This window comes from Nyctereutes procyonoides, unplaced genomic scaffold (genome assembly GCF_905146905.1).
Source record: "Nyctereutes procyonoides isolate TBG_1078 unplaced genomic scaffold, NYPRO_anot_genome, whole genome shotgun sequence".
Lineage (NCBI taxonomy): Eukaryota > Metazoa > Chordata > Mammalia > Carnivora > Canidae > Nyctereutes > Nyctereutes procyonoides.
Genome location: NW_026575024.1, coordinates 14,283,353 through 14,302,707, shown reverse-complemented (window position 1 = coordinate 14,302,707; position 19,355 = coordinate 14,283,353). Strand labels below are relative to the sequence as shown.

General features: G+C 48.6%; 1 protein-coding gene across 1 annotated transcript in view; it reads right to left on the bottom strand.

Moving 5' to 3' along the window:
• Positions 1 to 1,336: 1,336 nt before the first annotated feature.
• The window catches only part of ELMO2 (engulfment and cell motility 2), a 39,980-nt gene continuing 21,961 nt past the window's right edge, over positions 1,337 to 19,355 (bottom strand). The window contains exons 9-21 of the mRNA XM_055302806.1: positions 17,528 to 17,606; positions 14,340 to 14,390; positions 9,888 to 10,010; positions 9,398 to 9,532; positions 8,815 to 8,919; positions 8,629 to 8,737; positions 8,078 to 8,214; positions 7,433 to 7,596; positions 7,235 to 7,347; positions 6,970 to 7,077; positions 6,155 to 6,237; positions 4,076 to 4,153; positions 1,337 to 2,925 (exon numbers count right to left, since the gene is read on the bottom strand). Of these exons, the coding sequence (XP_055158781.1) occupies positions 2,725 to 2,925; positions 4,076 to 4,153; positions 6,155 to 6,237; positions 6,970 to 7,077; positions 7,235 to 7,347; positions 7,433 to 7,596; positions 8,078 to 8,214; positions 8,629 to 8,737; positions 8,815 to 8,919; positions 9,398 to 9,532; positions 9,888 to 10,010; positions 14,340 to 14,390; positions 17,528 to 17,606 (1,486 nt within the window). The 3' untranslated portion in view covers positions 1,337 to 2,724. The remainder of the gene's footprint in view (positions 2,926 to 4,075; positions 4,154 to 6,154; positions 6,238 to 6,969; positions 7,078 to 7,234; positions 7,348 to 7,432; positions 7,597 to 8,077; positions 8,215 to 8,628; positions 8,738 to 8,814; positions 8,920 to 9,397; positions 9,533 to 9,887; positions 10,011 to 14,339; positions 14,391 to 17,527; positions 17,607 to 19,355) is intronic.

Here is a 19,355-nt window from a genome sequence, read left to right as displayed (position 1 = left end):
TGGACTTTCCTTCCTTGTGTCTCTCGCGCTCTACGGCCTGTCTCGGGTGCCCCATGCGTGCTGCCGAGGCGTGCGCACCCGGGGGCAGACAGAAAATAGCCATCTGCTTACTTCTATGGGAGCAACCAACGAGCCACAAGAGAGAAATCTCTCATGGGCTTTTTCTTCCCAGAGCTTAAGTCCGCTGGGGAGTGATAAGTCAGGGGCATTACATTTTACGACTTAGGCGATCCATGGGAGGTAATACACATTTCGTGAGACATTTTGTGTGCCTGAAACTTTCTAAGAATTATCTTAATTTCAATAAGTGGGGGTGGCGAGGAGAGTGTCTGGGGCAGAAGAAATGGGGAGAGGAGAAGGCTGCAGCCTGGCTCGAAGCCCAGTTGTTTATAAGGGGAGTTAACAAAAGCTGTGGTTGGAAAAGTAGCTGCGGGGCGGGTTGCAGTAGTCTCAAAAATGCCAGCTAGGAAATTCAGATCTCACTGATCTTGCAGGATAGATTAAAAGAAGCGGAGCCTGGCGCATGAGCCACTAGGAGGTCAGAGCAGGTGAGGGTTGCAGGAGGCCCAGTCCAGTTAGTGATTTTTTGCTCTCTTCCCAGTGCCTCCTGTGCCCTCTTCTAACACTGGCTGCAAACCTGGATCCTTGTGAGTGACTCAGCTGACCTCCCTGGCCCCTCTGAACCAGAGTGTAAGCAGTGCATTATGCAAACCACTGCTGCCCCCGCCCCCGCAGGCTGGCAACATGCAGGCATTAGTTCATTCGTTTGGCACTTACTGAGCACCTACAATGGCACCCACCACTGCCCAAGGTCTTGGCTGAATTCAGTTCTCAAGGCCTGTACTGCATGCACTTTCTCTGCCTTTTGAAAGACTTCTCTCTCAGAGGTAAAAGAAAGTGTCTATTTTCATCACCACCCTCATTCAAGCCTCCCAGCTACCAGGGCTGAGTTTTGGAGCAACAGCCTAAAACACCAGCTGGAAGGCTGGGCATGAAGCACCAGCAACACACAGGGTGAAGAAACGTGTCTTCTTTGTAAGTCACAAGAATGTGAGCTGTTCCCTGGCTGTGTCCCTGGCAGGGAGAAGAGGGAGGATATGTTCACGGGGGTGTACAGTATGCCATTCCCTGCTGCGCCCGGCAAGCCTAAGCAGAAAACACTTTGTCCTGGTGCAACAATCTGTGAGCGTCCTTAATTGTTGAGGGGTGTGTGTGTGTGTGTGTGCATGTGCTGCTCAAGCACATGCACATGCACAGTGAAGGCAGAGTGGCTGAAGAGGAGGAAATCTCCCAGACACACTGAAATGAAGGCTTGTCCAGGTGAAAGAGCAAGTACAGAGAAACAGCTGTTAATAGGTACCACAGTTTGTACATGAAAGAGTATTTATTGAAAACATGGTTACTGACAGGAAGCTGCTCCTGGCTGCTCTCAGCTTACTCTCTTGGCTCACAACTGGAAGTGGTTTTTTTTTGTTTGTTTGTTTTTTAGGGGGAGCCTTCAATTTTATTTTCCCTCAAACATTCCACCCTAGGATAGGTAGATCTTATATAAATATATATACACGTCTGTATAAGTATGGCCTATAGTAAAGAAAATATATAGTCCATTCTTCATCGGGCAGTACCTACCATGCCAGGCTACCAATACTGAATGCCACTGCGTTCACATGTCCAAGGAGAGAGGCTGGGGCGTGGTTTACAAGTGCCACAGCACCAGGGAAGCCCCTTTGGCACAGCCGTGGCCTCAGCTAGCTCCCTGAAATCATGGCCAATGGCAGAAACCACAGCACTGGGATGGGGGCAGGGAGGGAAGGCCAAACTTCCTGAGGTCGGGGAGGCCAAAGGAAAGCAAAGAAGAGGTGGCTGCCATTCAGGTTAGGTGGAAGATTTCTGAGGATGGAAAAGATAAAAATGTGGGGGGAAGGGAGTGGACTCCAGTGACCTCCCAAGTCTTGGCCCAGGCCTCGTCTGGGCTCTCTCCCTGTAGAATTCTTTGAGACTAGAAGGTAGAACTTAGCTTGCACGTGTCTGACTTGCCAGGATGAGAGCCTGAGAGCTTTGCAGGGAGAGCTTTCCATCTGCCCAGACAACTGTGTGGGCAAGAGAGATCTGGTGGCTCCGGAGACCAGAGATGTTAGAGCCGAGCCTCAGTAGCAGCAGCTTATTGGCACTGAATGAGGCCGGAGTAAGCCCTCACGAAGGCGACAAAAGCAAGGGCAAGGCATCTACCAAGCAAAGGCCGAGGCCTCCGCTTGGCTCTGAGACACAGGCACGGGTCACCCAAAGGCAGTCTCTCTGAGGCTCTTAACATGCCCAGAATGTCTGTCCTCTGAGGGCAGCCTTTGCTGGGCTAGCTCTTGCCCACACAGGGATCCAGCTGACCGGAGAGCAGGCTCAGGAAGAAAAGGTGAGTGACTGTTGTTAACTCCAGCCCAAGCAGCCCTTGGCCCGGGAGGCAAGGGGGTCTGCTGGCCATTCCTCACGCTCTGGTCCCAGGCTCCACGGTGACCGGGAGGGCAGAGCACCCTGCCTGCATGGCTGATCGTGGGCAGGGACCAAGAGGAAGCTCTGGGTGGTCTGAGGTGAGTTTGAGGAATGGCTGGCATTTACTGGCCACCATGGTCACTACAGATTCTGTACAAGCAAAAGACAAGGCACCAGTCTGTGGGTGTTTCTCCTGGGCCCCAAATCCCTTCCTGGGTACCGTGGAGTCTGGCTCCAGCCTCAGCCATAGTGATAGACAAAGTCATAGCTGCTGGGCTCCTTGGGCACTGGCGGCGGGGCTTCAGGAATCTGGATATTCTCCAGATCCAGGAGCCGCAGCTTCATCTCCATGCTCAGCAGCGTATCCAGGTCACTCTTGGTCAGCTCGCTGGACATGTCCTTCCCCAGAAGGGCACTGAGGCCATCAATCCAGATGCAGTACTGTGGGAGCAAGCCGCAAAACATCACATGGTGGCCCCAGGTCCACAGGAGGTCCCACCAAGGTCCCTTTGTGGGGAGGATTCATAATAGTCTCTTTTGGCACTACTTAGTATAGGCAGAGCTGATTTGGAATAACGGCAAAGATAAAATGGGAGGTAATTCATTCGCTTCCCCCCACCACCAAAAAACACAATCTTTTGGCTTTTATGAGGGATTTGCATTTAAGGTTCCTAAAATAATCTGAAATATGATATTTTTTTGAAATAGGACTTTTAAAAATGCAACTAATGAATACAGCAAAATAAGACCTAAGGACTAGAGCATCAACTAACCCAAAACTGCCCATGACACAAGCAATAGTGGAGGGAATACATATTAGGAGAAAAAATCAGGGCACAAAAGGAATCACTGTAGGATCTCAATTTTGTTTCCAAAAAAGTAAACAAACAAAAAGCCCTGTCAACAAATGTTAAAAATAAGTGCTAGAGAAATTGAACTTGAGGGTCTCGTGATAAGGAGGAGTAACAGAATTCTCCACCTGTCCCTCTCACTCCTCCTGCCTTTGCTCACCATCTCCCCACCTGCTAGTTCCTCATTTCTTTCTTTTTTTTTTTTTTTTAGTTCCTCATTTCTTCCCAACAGCACTCACTGGCATCTTGGGGCTGGCCAAAGCATCTCACCTTCCAGAAGCCCACCTCTAGTCCCCTCTGTCACTTCCAGAGCTCAACACGTGGGGCTCCAGCACAGTTACTCATGTAACTTACAGTATCTCCCAGTGCTGCAGGTACAACGGCAGGCTCCGGGTCAGGAGGACCAGTCCTACTACCACATGCGCCCAGGAGCCAAGGAGGGAGAATCTGTTAGGGTCACTTGGAAGGTGGCCATGCGGAGACTGAAAAGGGGGGGAATTTCCCTAGTCTGGACAAGTTGGATTATCCCTGATGAGCCTGTTTTTCTAATGGCAACTTATAGCTGCTGCTGAAGAGTAACCTGGGGAGCCCAGCTCAGGGGGATGGACCCCAGCCTGGTAGATGCTCAGTGCCAAAAGCCTTCGTGACATGCTGTGGCCTCCTCTCTTTCGGGGGCTGTCCCTCCAGCTGAAGAGTCACAGAGAGGGCTCGGCTGTCCAAAGCGGCCCCACAATGCTCACCTCATACTTGTTAGGTGCGATGAAGTTTAAGGTCTCATCAGGGTCGTAGAGGATGGAGAATGCCAACTCCAACACCTCCTGAAGGAGAAAGAGTTTCAGTTATGTGGAGTAGTGGGACGGCCTGGGCTCTGCGACTTTGGCCAAATTCCTTGTCACCTGGCACCATTGCTGAATGTGCTGATTGAGATGTGGTATCATCAGGCCTCATGCTCATGGCACATGCACGAGGGTGGCTGGAGACAAGGCACAGTGGGAACGAGTGGTAACTCACCCACCTGCCTAGGTCACACCTAAGATATGGATGCTTTAAACATTGGAGAAAAGTCCTTTCTCAACACTCAAAACCTCTGAATGTCAGAGTCCATGACTGTAGATTACCTTCGGTACATATGTTGGTGATTAGACTCAAAATCTTAACAGTTTAGAAGCCACCACAACAATAATAAAATGTGGCCAAAAATGAGAGAATTTAAGCATCAACAACATAACTGTAATGGCTTGGAACAAATGTCATTTGCTTCAATCCATGAGTTCATAGAAATGCTAAACAAAACAAAACACATACACAAAATTAATCACTGTTGGATGATACCAGAGAACCAACTCACTGTTTTAAAACTAGGTACTTTTAGAGGCGCCTGTGTGGCTCAATCGGTTAAGTATCTGACTTCAGATCGGGTCATGATCCCAGGGTTCTGGGATTGAGCCCTACACTGGGCTTCCTGCTCAGCAGGGAGTCTGCATCTCTCTCTCCCTCCCCACCCTGGCTAGTGCTCTCTCTGCACAGTCTCTCTCAAATAAAATCTTAAAAAAAAAAAAAAAAAAAAAAAAGAAGTAGGTACTTTTATAAAAGGAAAGAATCAAGCACATATTCTCCTTTCTTAAATAAACTGGACCACTGGGAAGCCAAGAGTAGGTGATAGTTAAGTTTCTCTTTAGAGAAGTAGTTCAGCACATAAATGAAAAGAAATGACCGCATTAGAACACCACTAGTTTGCAAATCTTAATTTACTAGTGGACAAGGCACTTAGCATCAACAGTCTGCTAACTTTGCAAAAAGAGAGGCAATCACACCCCAATCATGTGCCTCTTGATAGAACATAATGCCACTTAGGAAGTCATCCTGCTCCCCCCAAACCCCAAAAAGGGGGTCAAACCTGAACTGGAGCCTCCCCCTAGATTTCTTCAACAACATACAGATCTGGGACAGAGGAACAAGGTGATCTATACCATGGAGAGACAATCAGCACATTTCAGACCTGGAGAAACTACCAAATAAGCAACCTGATTTCTTCAACTAATAAACTGCAAAGAGGAAAACAAAGATGGAAAAGAGAGAGGGGAACTAAAGACTAATCACAGTGTGCATGCCCTATTTGGCTGCAAACAAAATAGGTATGAGTATGCACCTGTGTGTGTGTACACATTAAACATTTACATATTTTTTTTTAAATATTTTATTTATTTATTCATGAGAATACACAGAGAGGAGAGAGAGACAGAGGCAGAGACACAGGCAGAGGGAGAAGCAGGCTCCATGCAGGGAGCCCGACTTGGGACTCGATCCTGGATCTCCAGGATCACACCCTGGGCTGCAGGCGGCGCTAAACCGCTGAGCCACCCGGGCTGCCCACATTTACATATTTTTATGAAGAGAAACTATATGTTACTTATAAGACAATACAAACATCTGTGCAACATTTGATATGAAATAACTTTTTAACTTTCTTTTTTAGGCTTAATAATGGTATTGTGATTATGTGAAGAGTCCTTATGATTTACAAATACATTCTAAATAGTTAAGAGGAAATGATATCATACTTGAGGTTTTCTTTGCAGTAATAATAAGTAGATGGGCAGGATCCGGTGGGTGTCGGTTGTTGGGGCTGGGTGATGCATATGTGGGGGTTCTGTCTGTTTCTGTGTATGTTAAAAATGGTTCTTAGTAAGACTTGCAGGAATAATTGAGAAAGAGAGAGTGGGGGCAGGAGAACATGCACTTAAACTGCAGCCACCACCGACTCAACTCTCCAGGCGTCACAGTGACAGTGACTCCGGCAAGCCTGCTGCTCTACTCACCTTATTCTGTTTCAGAGCGCTCTTCTCTTTCATGTGGGGGCAGTCCTTCCCAGTGACGATGGCCTTAATGTCTGCAACAGGAACTGGTAAATTAAAGCAATTAGTTTCTGGAAGATCCATGCTGTACGTGGGTCTTTGCACCAGTGCTGGAGAGAAGCCCCAGCGCCTGAGGGAAGCCCCAGTGCCCAGACCAGAAGGCTGTATCAGCTCAGGGAGAGTGGCCTTGTGCTCTTTCCTCCTCCATGGTCCCTTTCCAGAGGCCATGGCCTGCTGGGCTGGGTAAATCTAACTGGGGGTCGGTTCAGGGCTGTGGGATTGATTCTCCAAGGATGGGGCCCTCAGATGCTCACATCACTTCCATGCACAGTGATGAAAACGACAACGCTGCCAGAGCAAACAGCTGTGCTTACTACCTGCCAGTCCCTGTCCTAAGTGACTCATTTAATCCTCTTACAAAGGAAATGTGCCTATTATTCCCATTTTGCACAAGACACCAAGGCACAGGTTGCCATTAATTAGAGTGAATGGCAAAGCTAGGATTTGAATACAGTCAGTCTGGCTTCAGAGCTCCTGCTTATACCACTGCCTTTTGATATCATCTTGTAGCACCCTTGAAAATCTGCAAACCCCATTCCCATCAGTGATTCCACTGAACTCTCCAAGTGGCCCTGTGAAGTAGGCCAGATGAGGAGACAGGTCCAGAGAGACATGTGGCCCAAGACCAGATAATCAGTTTGAAACAGCCAGGACTACAACTCTGTTCTGGTGACCTCGAATCCAGCTACTATGACGCATCAACAGAGAAATGAACCTACTTTTCTCCTGCAGGGATTCAAATGTCACCTCCCCTTGAGGGTTGTCATCCAAGTCACCATAGTGCAGGACCTTGTGGTTCAGTGCCAAGCGGCAGTACCAGAAACGTTCTGGAACACAAGGGTAGACAAGCAGGTGACCAAGGACAGTTCTGAGAGAGGCCTAGGCACAGGAAGGGCAAAAGGATGACTTGTTCCCTGCCTGCTCCCTCCCCAGTGTGCTGACTTTGAGCAGTCAGGACCAGCCTGACAGCCTAGGCCCCCTCACCTTGCCTTCGGCGGTTCCCAATCTTCCGGAAGCTGCTGCCCTCACAGAGCCGGTTCAGGCGCTGCTGCTTGATCAGTTCCAGGATCTCAGGCTGGATCTTCTCCCTTAGCTCCCTGGGTGGACGCACAGGAGCAAAAGGAGGTCAGGGGACGGCAGAGGTGGCGGTGCCTCCCCGCAAGCCCACCTGGCAGCACTTACACAATTGGCGGGGACTGGAAGTCATCCTGACTCATCCGCTCGGACTGGCGCAGCCGCAGGATCTCTGAGTAGCTCAGGCTCCTAAGTTTGCTCTTGAACTGATCCAAAGAGCTGGGTTTGGAGGGCAAAGCTCGAGTGATCTGCTCTCGGACCACTTGCATGACCTGAAAGGGAAGAGAGTGGCTGCCTCAGCCCCACTGCTGAGGGCCAGGCAGGTTCCAGGCAGCATGGGCTCAGATCCTGACCCCGTCTCTTAACTGTGGGTACTTGGTATGTATCACAGATGACTACCGCATGGAGGGCCAGGACCTGTGTCTCATGCCAGTCCACAAAACCTCATCTGTGCTTGCACACAGTGGTACTCCGTAGGCCACAGCTGTTACTGTGAGGCTTAGCCTCCTGTCCTCTACAGAAGACAGGCAGGGCAGGTACTGGCTCCACTGGGGAAGTGAGGGGCCCAGGGCACCAGGGGCGGCAAGTAGACCCCAGCTCCAAGGCTGCAGAAAGAGCCACGGTTCTTTAGTACCCCATCCTGTGACCCAGGGCTGCTGACCAAGCTCAGGTGGTCCCCTGGTGCCAGCCAGCAGTCACAGACTGTCACATGATGGCCTGAGCCCATGGGCGTCGGAGCCCCGAGCCACTGACCTTGTTGAAGTCCTCTGCTGTCGCCCGCATCTCCTTCCAGGTCTTGTTCAGCAGCTGGATGCAGATCCCAAAGAGCTCCTCAAATGCCCGGTCATGGGTAAAGAACATCGGGTGGTAGTCATTTCGGCCCTCATTTGCTATGAAAGAAGAGAAGTGGGAGGGTGAAACTGGGCACTCGCCTGCAGACCTGGGTCCTGTGCCCTCAAGTTCCAGGGCAAGGCCAGGGTGAATGAAGAGTGTGGGATGGGCCTTTCTCTATTTCCTGAGCTTTCTTCTCTTGGTCTGGCTCTGCCCTCTCTCAGCTCAGCTCGCCTGGCCCATGGGAGCACATGGTCGGGGGCGTAGCTCCTGAACATGTTAAATGACCCGTTCAAAGCAGCAGCTGTGATTCCTATAAACAAGGATAAGATGGGATCACAGCTCACCCAGTGATTAGCAAAACAAAGCACAATAGCTGTCCAGTCCCACTGACCCTTGACTTCATAACCTCGAGTATCCCTAGGCTCCTATTATGGAACGGGTACAAGAAGAGGGGGGTGGCTCGGACTTACGCAGTTCCCCAACCTGCAGGATTTCACAGAGCATTTTGGTGAGCTCGATGGCGCTGCGGCCAAAGGGGCACTCATGTTTGTCCTCTCGGCTGCTGTTCTCCAGGACGATCTGTTGGGGAGGAAGGCCGGGGGATTAGGGAGGCAGATATGGCAGCAGGGCTGAGCCAGCTGGCCCCCAGTCTTTACCCGGATGTAGGTGTCCTGATGGACTTTGGCCAAGTACAGCATGTTGTCCAAGGCCAGCATTCCAGGAGGGGTCTGGGTAAAGTCCATTGCTGGGTTGATATGGTTCTGGGGAAATAAAGAAATCGGATTTGAGACTTGGTAGCCTCCAGTGTACAGCACCAACCTGAGGGGAAGCCCTACTGCCCTCCTCTCCATGCCACTAGCTCTTGTGTCCCAGAGCCTAGCATACTGTGCACCAAGTAGGGAGGTCCATCCTTAAGCTGTATCTTATCACAAGATATTCACTTCTACTTTTCTCAGAACCTTGCTGCTCTTGTGAGAGCTCCTCTCTTTCCCTATGTGACTGACCTCCTGGTTCCTCCAATAGAGTCATCCCAGAGGGCCCAATACTGAGCAGAAATGTGTGACCTGCCAGTGCCAAGGCAAACCGAGTGCCAGGGCACCCCTCCCCCAGCTTCTTAGTGTCATCTATTCCAGGGCCACCATTATGTGGTAGGGAGGGTTCTCAGGGCTCTATGTGGGGGCCCTCCGAACTTCTGTCAGGGGGGAAAGCCCACCAAGATTCATACTTTGGAAAACTTACAGTAAATCCCAGCATTTTGTAGTCCTTGGTATACATGGCTTTTCGCTTCTCAGTACCGCTCCCAGGGACGTTGCTTGGGTCAGACTCTGCATCAAATGCGATCCTTCTCAGTTCAAATATGATGTCTCTTTGAGCCTGAGAAGTGAAACAGATAGTCAGCAGGTAAATAAGCTAACCCAGGGAGGCAAGAAAAAGAAAGAGCAGGTTGGGCTTTTGGAGGCAGGACTCTGGCCCTGATCAATCTCTGAGAAGGCATCACATCTGCCTTAGCAGGACAGAGGTGGGCTTGGTCCAAAGAGTCACTCAGCAGGAACAGAGGGCAGGGAGGCCGAGCCAGGTTCCCCAGGGCAACACATACCATATCTGCTGACATAATCAAGCACAATCTCTGAACATAGCAGGCGTTCAATGCATAGCCTAGCGGTGGAATGCATCACATCAAATGGCATATAATTTAAGCCAGGAATGCTCTGTCCTGCTGAACACCTACCTGGTCATTGGGGTCCATCTTGGTCATCATCCTTTCTTCCAGAAGGTTAAAGGTCAGGACTTGCAGGACATACAGTTGATGGGCCATCTCAGTTTTGATTGGGCGGTTCCCTCGGATCACATGCTGGAAAAAGCAAAGGCAGGGGACAGAGGGCGGAACTGATTTTCTTCTCCTGAAGACTCACAGCCGTGCTGGTGAAAAAGAAAGTATGCTGGGCAAGGAACAGGGTTTCCCTCCCACACACGGAACTTCAAGACATCGAGTTCTAGAAGGGATGGAGCATGAAAGGACTTGATTCAGGCTGAGATGGCTCACTGCAGGCCCCAAGGGCACAGGACCCTTTTCAGCACTCCCCCGAGCAGAGGAAGTGGAACCAGGGGGCAGAGGCTGTATCTGGCCACACGGAAGATGGCAGCTACCCTGCTAAGATGATGATGTAGGACTTGGCAGCTGGACCGTCCTCCAGGTGGATACTCACTCCAAGAAACACAGTGTGTGTGGAGGACTCTGCTTTGCCTTCCCTTAGAAATATACAATGTTGTGGATGGCCTCACCAAGTGGAGGCTTCAGGACAGGCTACTTTTTTGAAATGGCATGGAGATAACTACACAAAGGAAGGCAGCTAATGCTCCTGGTCCAGCTCCCGAGGCTCCTCTGTCACCTTCTCCCCTATCACTCCATGCATGCTCCCCTCCCTGGGTCCTGTATTCTATCCTGTCCCCTCTTTCCATGACCCCACCATACCCTCTCAACTCAGTACCTCTGATGCCCACCCCATTTCAGGCTCTATCCTCTGCCCTCATGCCCCACCCCCATCTTTTTTCTTGCATGCTACCTTTCTCCCTCTGTCCCTCGGGTTGATCAATGCACCTGGCGACGTTCTCGCTTCCTATTGTCCTGTTCTCACTTCCACAATGGCAGCTCTTCCTGGCTTGCTCCCTTGTATTTCTTGCTTTTTCCTGTCCTACCCACCATCTTGAATCCTGTTGTTCTTGCTTTCTTCTCACCCAAATGAGACTCTTGCCCAGTTTTACACACACACACCACCTTCGTGTCCTTCATGTCCTCTCAGTCTAGTGCTATATCTCTGGAGCTGTGCTGCCCAATACGGCAACCACTCGCTATATATGGCTGAATGTATTTCCGTTAGTTAGAATTAATTTAAGTCAAAAATGCAGGTCTGTGGTCACACTAGTCACATTTTAAGTTCAATAGGTGTATGTGGTCAGTGGGTACCACCCAATGATACAGTAGATAGAAGATATTTCCATTGTCATAGAAAGTTCTACTGGACAGCACTGCTCTAGAGCTCCATAACTCTACAGAGTTTGCCCTGGCTTGAGATTGATGTCTTTGGACCTGTGTAGTCTGATTTGGTAGCCACACTTTAAATGTGGGTAGTCCCAACTGAGATGTGCTGCAAATGTCAAATGTACACCAGATCTCAGAGCCTTAATGTGAAAAGAGAATGTAAAATACATCATTAACAATTTTTTATGTTGATCACACATTGAAATCATAGTATTTGGGATATAGTGGGTTAAATTATATTATCGAATCTGATTTCCTATATTCCCTTTTTAATGTTGGTACTATTGTCATTTAAAATTAAGTAAGTGGCTTGTAATGTATTTCCACTTGATGGCGCTGCTCTAGACTAGACTTCTGCTCCCTGACCTGTGACTCCAGAGTGTCCTCGTTTCTCTAGATCTGCACAGCTCAATAAGGCAGGCAGCCACAAGCCACATGTGGGTATTTTAACTGAAATTTTAAAAAATGACAAATATAGCTCCCTGTCACACTACACACATTTCACGTGCTTAGTAGCCATATATGGGTAGTGACCACCATTCTGGACAGCACCTTCATGCTACAGAAGGTTCTACAGATTGTGCTGCTCCTAACCCCTCACTAGAGTGTGTGCGCTCAGGCCCTCACCTCCTCCAAGTGGTAGAATGTCTGCAGAATGTTTGCAGCTCTTTCTAGCTCCCTGCTCTTGGCTCAGTGTAGGTGCTCATTCGCATCCCAAGGGGAGTCCTCTGTTCCTCCTCCCCCAACTTGAGCAAGCCACCCCACCCCCAGCCTCAGTGCAGGGTCTCCTAGGCCCCCTCCTTACCTCATTTGGCCTCCCTCTAAGCCCCTTCCTTTTTCTGTGTCCCCTCCCTCTGCTGCTCCCGATTTTTCCCTACCCCACCCTACCCTACCCAACCCAGCTCTCTTGTCTTCCTTCCTCCTTTCTTCTCTCCATAATTTTGAAAACCACTTTGAGAAGAGGTTAAAGTTAATGTGATATGGTTTTCGTTCACTTTAATGCACTTTTCTCAAACTTAGAGACATGATAGTAGGAAGGTAATCACTCTGCCAGTAATGGCTTCCAGGAGTACAGCTCCAGTCTGAGGAGTCATGGTTTTAGAGCTTTTACCTCAAGTCCTGTTTGACTGCCAAGCAATTCAAGGCCTACACTCTTGGGCTTGACTCCGTGAACTCCTGGGACTTCAGTGAGCATGCATTAACCATTTCAGTCCTGAGTCCTGACCTTGAATTGTTTTTTCTAGTAGAATCTTCACTTGTTCCAAGGTTTGTCCAGAAATGAGCTGAACTAATCCCATTGAGGTAAATAATAAGCCTCAAAAATGCATTCAATTTCCCTCAGAAGGGTACCTTCCCTCCCATACATGCAGAGGGTGGCACCTAAGACAGCTGCTCAGGTATGTGGACTAGCATGCATGGGGCCTGTGTGCTCTGTATCCCTCAGAGGCAGCAGGCTGGAGAGTCTGCTCAGGTCCCTCCTGCCTGACTGGCAGTGGGGCTCTGACTAGGGATACGGCCAGCAGGCAGGAGCTGGCTCTACAAGGTGAAGTGGGGGCTCTGTGTGTTCAGAGTAGCCCATCGCTTGACTCTGCAAGTGCTCAGAGCGCCCTTCTTGAATTTTATCACTTTTGTATCCTGTTCACAGTAAAGTAACTGCTGATGTGAGCGGGGTGCTTACCCAGGGCCAGGCACCCTGCTAAGCACCGTATATATATATATGAGCTCCTTCAGGCCTCCCATCCAGATGAGCAAATCAAAGCAAATCAAAGTTAAGTGAATTGCTCAAGATCAAAGATTGGTTAATGGCAGAGTGGAGGCTGGTGACTCTGAAGTTCTTTTTTTTTTTTTTTTTGACTCTGAAGTTCATGCTCAGAATTATCAAGCTTTTCACACCTGACTTCTCATTTCTTTTTTTTTTAAGACATCTTTTTTTTTTTTTAATTTATTCATGAGAGACAGAGAGAGACAGAGAGAGAGAGAGAGAGAGAGAGAGCAGCAGAGACACAGGCAGAGGGAGAAGCAGGTTCCATGCAGGGAGCCGGACCTGGGACTCGTTCCAGGTCTCCAGGATCACACCCTGGACTGAAGGTGGCGCTAAACCGCTGAGCCACCAGGGCTGCCCTGACTTCTCATTTCTCATTTTATTCCTTTGACTGTGGTCTCCTGGTTTTTCCCTTGGTTTTGACAACTGATAAAACGGCCCCCTTTTTCCCCCGGATCCTCGGCTCTCTTCTTCAGCTTTTCCCACCCAAAGCCGGCTCTTTCCCACCCACATCCCTGTGTGGGGACAGGGAGTCAGCCCTTTCCAGATGCCTCCCTCCTCGCCACCTCCCGTCTACTTTCCTCCCTCATACACACCCAGGAAACACGCACACCTGCTAGTGTGAGGTTTCTAAATGCCAATCTGGTTATGTCACCATCCTGATTAACCCCCCCCCCCCTCACTGCACTTGGGAAAAAGACTAAGGCCTTACTTGATCTGCTCTTTGCTGCTCTCCAGCCTCCAGCCAGGCACGCACTGGCTCCCTGCCTCACCCTGCACCCCACTGCATACTCCTTCTAGGTCTGCAGAGGGAGCCTCAGCCTCACTTGCCCTCATTCCTCTAGAGGCTTCTTGACACCTCCTTCAAGGCAGGTCATGCTCCTCCTCCAGAAATCCCCCAGACCATGAAGCTCTATGGAACCACTGACCACACAGAGATCTGGCCCCATCCCACTGGACTAGATCTTCAAGAGCAAACGCACTGTCTTAGTCAGCCCTCCACTAGTGTCCCACTCAGGTCTGACTGGTGTTAGCTGAATGAATTACTTTCCTCTTCTGTGCCTGTTTTAACACATTCCTTCTGGATAAAAAATGTTGGGAGTTGCAGGGCAACAAACAGTACAGCTGGCTGGCCTTAGTACCTCCTCATAAACTCTGCAATTCCTGGTGGGCCAGCCTCCTGGAGACAGCTCTGCTTACAGAGGACTACAAGAAAAAGCTTTCCAGCTTACCAAGGGTTTATTAGCACCTATGGGTAGGTTCCCTTTGAGTGCCCTCCCCACTCAACAGTAATTTCAATAATAATAATAATACGACTACAGTAACAGTAATAATTGCTCTCACTAGTGACAAAATACAGCTTTGTTCTGGGGACTTACATTCAGGATTATGGACCGAAGGTGCTTCTGTGCAAATGCATTGGCCATATCCTGTTGAGAAAAACAAGCAAATGTAAGGCAAGGTGGTAGGCATCCAGCTGTGACAGCTGTCAAGCGAAAGGTGATATCAGGGCTCTGGGGCTTTTTCTTTTAAATGTTTTCTCCTTTCAAATGGAAAGTGGGCAAATGGGAAAAAAAAAATCCAAAGACCACCAAACCTATTGTATACTCAGAAAAATTCCCTCATGCTTTTTTCTGGGAGTGCAAATCGACTCAAACAGGGTGACCCTCCCCAATGGCACAATCACCACATCATTTCCAAAGAGCAACAAAGACTGCTTCAGGACAAGACACTTGTGTCACAAGGATGCTGGGCAATGGACAATGTATACGGAGCACAGAGCAGCATGACGGTTCCCATGTACTGTTCCAGGTAGACACCCACCACCAAGGGTGGAAGGCACTCCTCCAACCCAAGGCGAGGGCTTTGGCCCCCTTCTCCCACCCCCGGCGCCACAACAGCTGGCAGAGTCAGGGGCGCAGATGCTCTGAAACAGTAAGTAGTCCTTGATTCACTTCTGATTCTGGTTTGGAGAATAGAATGTTGGTGCTTTTGGGTAATTTCTCATAATAGGGCCATCTTTTTTATTATATTTTGTTCAGATTCTGACAGTAACACTATTTATTTAGCACACTCAGGAAATAAAGTATCCTACATAAATGAGTCTTCCAGGGAGCGAAGCTTCAAGGGTCCTTTCAGGACCTTATTTTGACTGGCCTTACGCATATTCTCTAAAAATATACTATAGACATTTATTTTTGAAGGGACTACAATGATTATAACTTCATCACTGCCAAGGACTCGGCTTCAGCAGAAGAGCGGTGTGCTATGACATTCTGCAGCCCCGAGGAGCTCTGAAATGTGAGGTTATTTTTCCCTAAACAGAATGGTCCCAAGGTTACTGTGCTTTTAATCTTTCTGACAGCTTTTCATAATTCTTCTGTCTCTTCCTTCCAATCTCAGCCATTGCTTCTTACCACGTTAATTAGTATGACTTCACTTTCTAAACTGCTGCCTTAATTTAATTTTATGGATAATTCTAAATCAATGGGCCTGAGGGAGCTGTCACACCTCTCCTGTGGAGCAGTATCTGTGAGCACTCTCATTTTTCTCAGAGCTAAAAGGCCCTTTCCTCTCACTTCTGCATTTCTAGCCATATTCCAAGTGGCTGACGCTACTGGGAACATTAAGTTTTACTTTGCATCCCCTGAGCACACACAGGCTGGCAGAGGAGGAAGGTGGCCTAGAAACTCCTTTGGTAGCTATAGGAAGTGGGCTTGAGATTAAATCTTGCTGTGGACAACTCACAAAGTGGGTAATTGACATTCGTCTACTACTAGAATATAATGGCCTTAGACCAAAAGCTTCTCTGGGTGCTGGGGGAAAGCATTCACCCTCTTCGTAGCCTCATAAAGCCAACCTCTAAAGCTCCTTCTAACCAAGAAACAAGCATGCAAATTCCCTTCTGACAACCATCTAAACTTTTTCAAATTCCTATGGTGTAGTACGTATCCGAAGCAACATGGATTTATTTTTACTCTTTGCCGTACCAAGCTGGGAGAAGATGCATCCGTCCTATTACCGAGATGAAAGTCTCAGGCTACTTCTGAATCTGATCTCCCCTGGCTGAACCACAAACTTACCTAAAGGCAAGTTACAAAGGAAAGACTGGGCAGATTCCCTGGGGCAGGCATCCCCTTAATCCTAGAAGTCCTAGCTGGAGATGCTGGTCTCCAGCACTTCCCTGAGCACTCTGATGTTTACAGCACACAACCTTTCCCTGGGTCTTGGAGTTCCATGAACACTTAGATCAGAGCATGAGATTCTCGCCCAGCTCTGACCTCCCCACCTGGAAGAGAGCTGGGGCCCTTTCCACACGGCGGTGCTACTTACAGTGACAGGCAGGTCTAGAGGATTAAGGTGCTTGTCCTGCCGGCAGAAAGCAAAAAGCACAGAGAGAAGCAGATGGAAGAATGAGCTTTCAGCTGATGTTCAAAACAGGACTGGGAAGGGAGAGATTAACAGAACAAAGCCATCCAAGAAAGACAAGGACAGACAGAACCATAGATGCTGCTGGTCCTCCCCCTGGAACCCAAGAGCTTGGTTCATGATCCCACATGAATTCCAACTTACAGAGCCCATGGCATTGACAGAGAACTTAAAAGTCTTTCTTCTATACACCACTTGGGCTTTTAACAGAGATATCCAGATTGTCATAGGTGGACGGGACCTTAGAGATCATTTCCTCTGGCCCTTTCATTTATAGAAAGAGAAACAGAGACCCGAGAGGTTCAAGCACCTGCCCAGCAAGGAAAAGCACTTAGCCTGTGGGCCCTGGGCTCAGGTCAGTGGTCATTCTTCCGCCCGGCTGATTCCTGATTTCCTCATTTGTAAAACGAGTTCTTATTTTCCCTTGTGACATCCCTGTGAAGCACACTGGGCATATGTTGCTGATCCCATGGTACAGGTGAGGGAATCGGGCTTCGGAGAAGCAGAGCTGTTTGTATCGTGTCACACAGCTAATGGACAGGGGAAGAAAGCAGCTTAGAATCTGGGCCAGAGGGTCTTTATCCATGAAACTTCATGCCAAGTCCCCACACACTTGCTTCCTTAAGTCAAGATCTCATTTGTGCTGGTTTCCTTGGACTCAACAGTGATGCCTAGAGGGCCTCCTTCTCCCTTCTTGATCCTCTAGCCTGGGTCGGCTGCTAAGACCCAACTGGGCTCATCATCTAGTTGCATATACAAGGTCTTTTTGGAAGGCAGCCACCCCTGCTTGTTTACCTATTGTCTGAGGCTATTTTGGCCGTAATGACAAACTTAAACAACTGCCACACAGACCATAAGCCCACAGAGCAAAAAATATTTACTCTCAAGCCCTTTGGAGGAAAAAGTTTTTGCAGGCTCCCGCTTGGGCCTAAGACCCACTGATTCCCCCTTCTAGATCTTCCCCAAGTCTTCCTTAGTAAGGCCACTCTGAGGGCCCTTGACACAGAGGGACGAGAGGAAGGACTCTTGAGGCAATGGCTGTATGTCTGCTGTCTGCACAGCAGAGGGGAGGGTGGGTGGGAGACAATTCTTCTCCTGGAAGAGCCCAGATGAAAAGCTTGAAAAGGCAGCCACAGACCTGTCGCTTGTCCTCGGGAGCCTTCAGGAAAAGCGCGTTAATCAGTGCAATGGCGTAGGTCTGAATCTCCTGGTTGGAGCTGTGCCAGTGGAGAAAGAAGGCAGAGGGAGATTAGAGGACTGACCAGCAAGAGGACACTTAGGGGGGTTTACAACAGTTGCTCGAAGATGGTAATCAACTAATGATCCAGGGTGAAGTCTCCAAAGCCTGAAAAGTGGGCAACTCCACTAATAACAATTTATCCAAAGACAGTAATCAGAGAGCTGGGTAAGATGTATTGGCAAAGCATTTCATTCAAGTACTGTTAAAAAAAGAAAGAAAGAAAGAAAGAAAGAAAAAGAAAGAAGAAAGAAAGAAGAAAAAGGTAAACAATCCAAATGTCCATAGTCACAACTCTGTTTATATACATTAAAGTCCTAAATCATCATTAAAAATCACATACAGGGATCCCTGGGTGGCGCAGCGGTTTGGCGCCTGCCTTTGGCCCAGGGCGCGATCCTGGAGACCCGGGATCGAATCCCACGTCGGGCTCCCGGTGCCTGGAGCCTGCTTCTCCCTCTGCCTATGTCTCTGCTTCTCTCTCTCTCTGTGTAACTATCATAAATAAATAAAAATTAAAAAAAAAACCACATACAGAGTAGAGGTTCTTCTTCCTGGATTCAGAGATGGTGTAGAGTGTCTGTAAACCCTAGAAATGGTGCAGAAATTATTCTATGCAGTTGGTTGACTATGTGTTATTTTCTCCAAGGAGGTGAGAGTCTAGAACTGTTACTGGATTTTCAAAGGCATATGGGATGTAAAAGATTTAGAACTACCCTTTTAGAAGAATCTTTATTTTTTTGAAAAATATTTTATTTATTCATTTGAAAGAGAGAGAGAGAGAAAGCACAAGTAGAGGGAGGGGCAGAGGGAGAGAGAGAGGGACAAACAGGCTCCCCACTGAGCAGAGAGCCCAATGTAAGGCTTGATCCCAAGACCCTGGGATCATGACCTGAGCACATGCTTGAACAAGTGAGCCACCCAGGTACCCCGAGAAAAATCTTATACATGGGAAAGGTTCAAGCCATTATACATGGTTTAATATTCCATTAAACAAAACAAAACAAAACAAGGTACACAGAGTATGTATAGTAAACTCTCAGTTCTGTTAAAAACATGCAGAGAGGGATCCCTGGGTGGCTCAGCGGTTTGGCGCCTGCCTTTGGCCCAGGGCACAATCCTGGGGACCGGGGATCGAATCCCATGTTGGGCTCCCAGTGCATGGAGCCTGCTTCTCCCTCTGCCTATGTCTCTGCCTCTCTCTCTCACTGTGTGCCTATCATAAATAAAAAAAAAAAGAATTAAAAAAAAAACACGCAGAGAAAAAAAATAAAAAATAAATAAAAACATACAGAGAAAAAACAACTAGCAGGGCAGTCAATTTAATGTGAACAGTGGTTGTGTCTGGAGGTAGGGAAATGGGCAAAGGGTTTACTCTTTGCTTTTCTATACTTTCAAAGTCTTCAACTATAAACTTACTTCATTTTAAAACAAATTAACTACAACCATTCTCTGGAATCTTATAACCCTGGCACTTGGCAAGATGCTTCTACCTGCCACACTGGGGGTGCACACGGTGGCTTTCTTTTTAGATGGGCCAGGTGACGTCCTGGTCAGGTGGGAGGTGTCCTGGGGGGGGGGGTCTCATGGAAGGCACTAAGTGTCCCAGCCCAAATAGGAGAGGCCAGAATTTCTAGTAACAGCTACAGGTTGAAAATATTCACAGACCAACCCCTGAGAAAAGCCATGCTCCTCTATCATCCTTGGGGACGCAACTGGGTCATTCCTG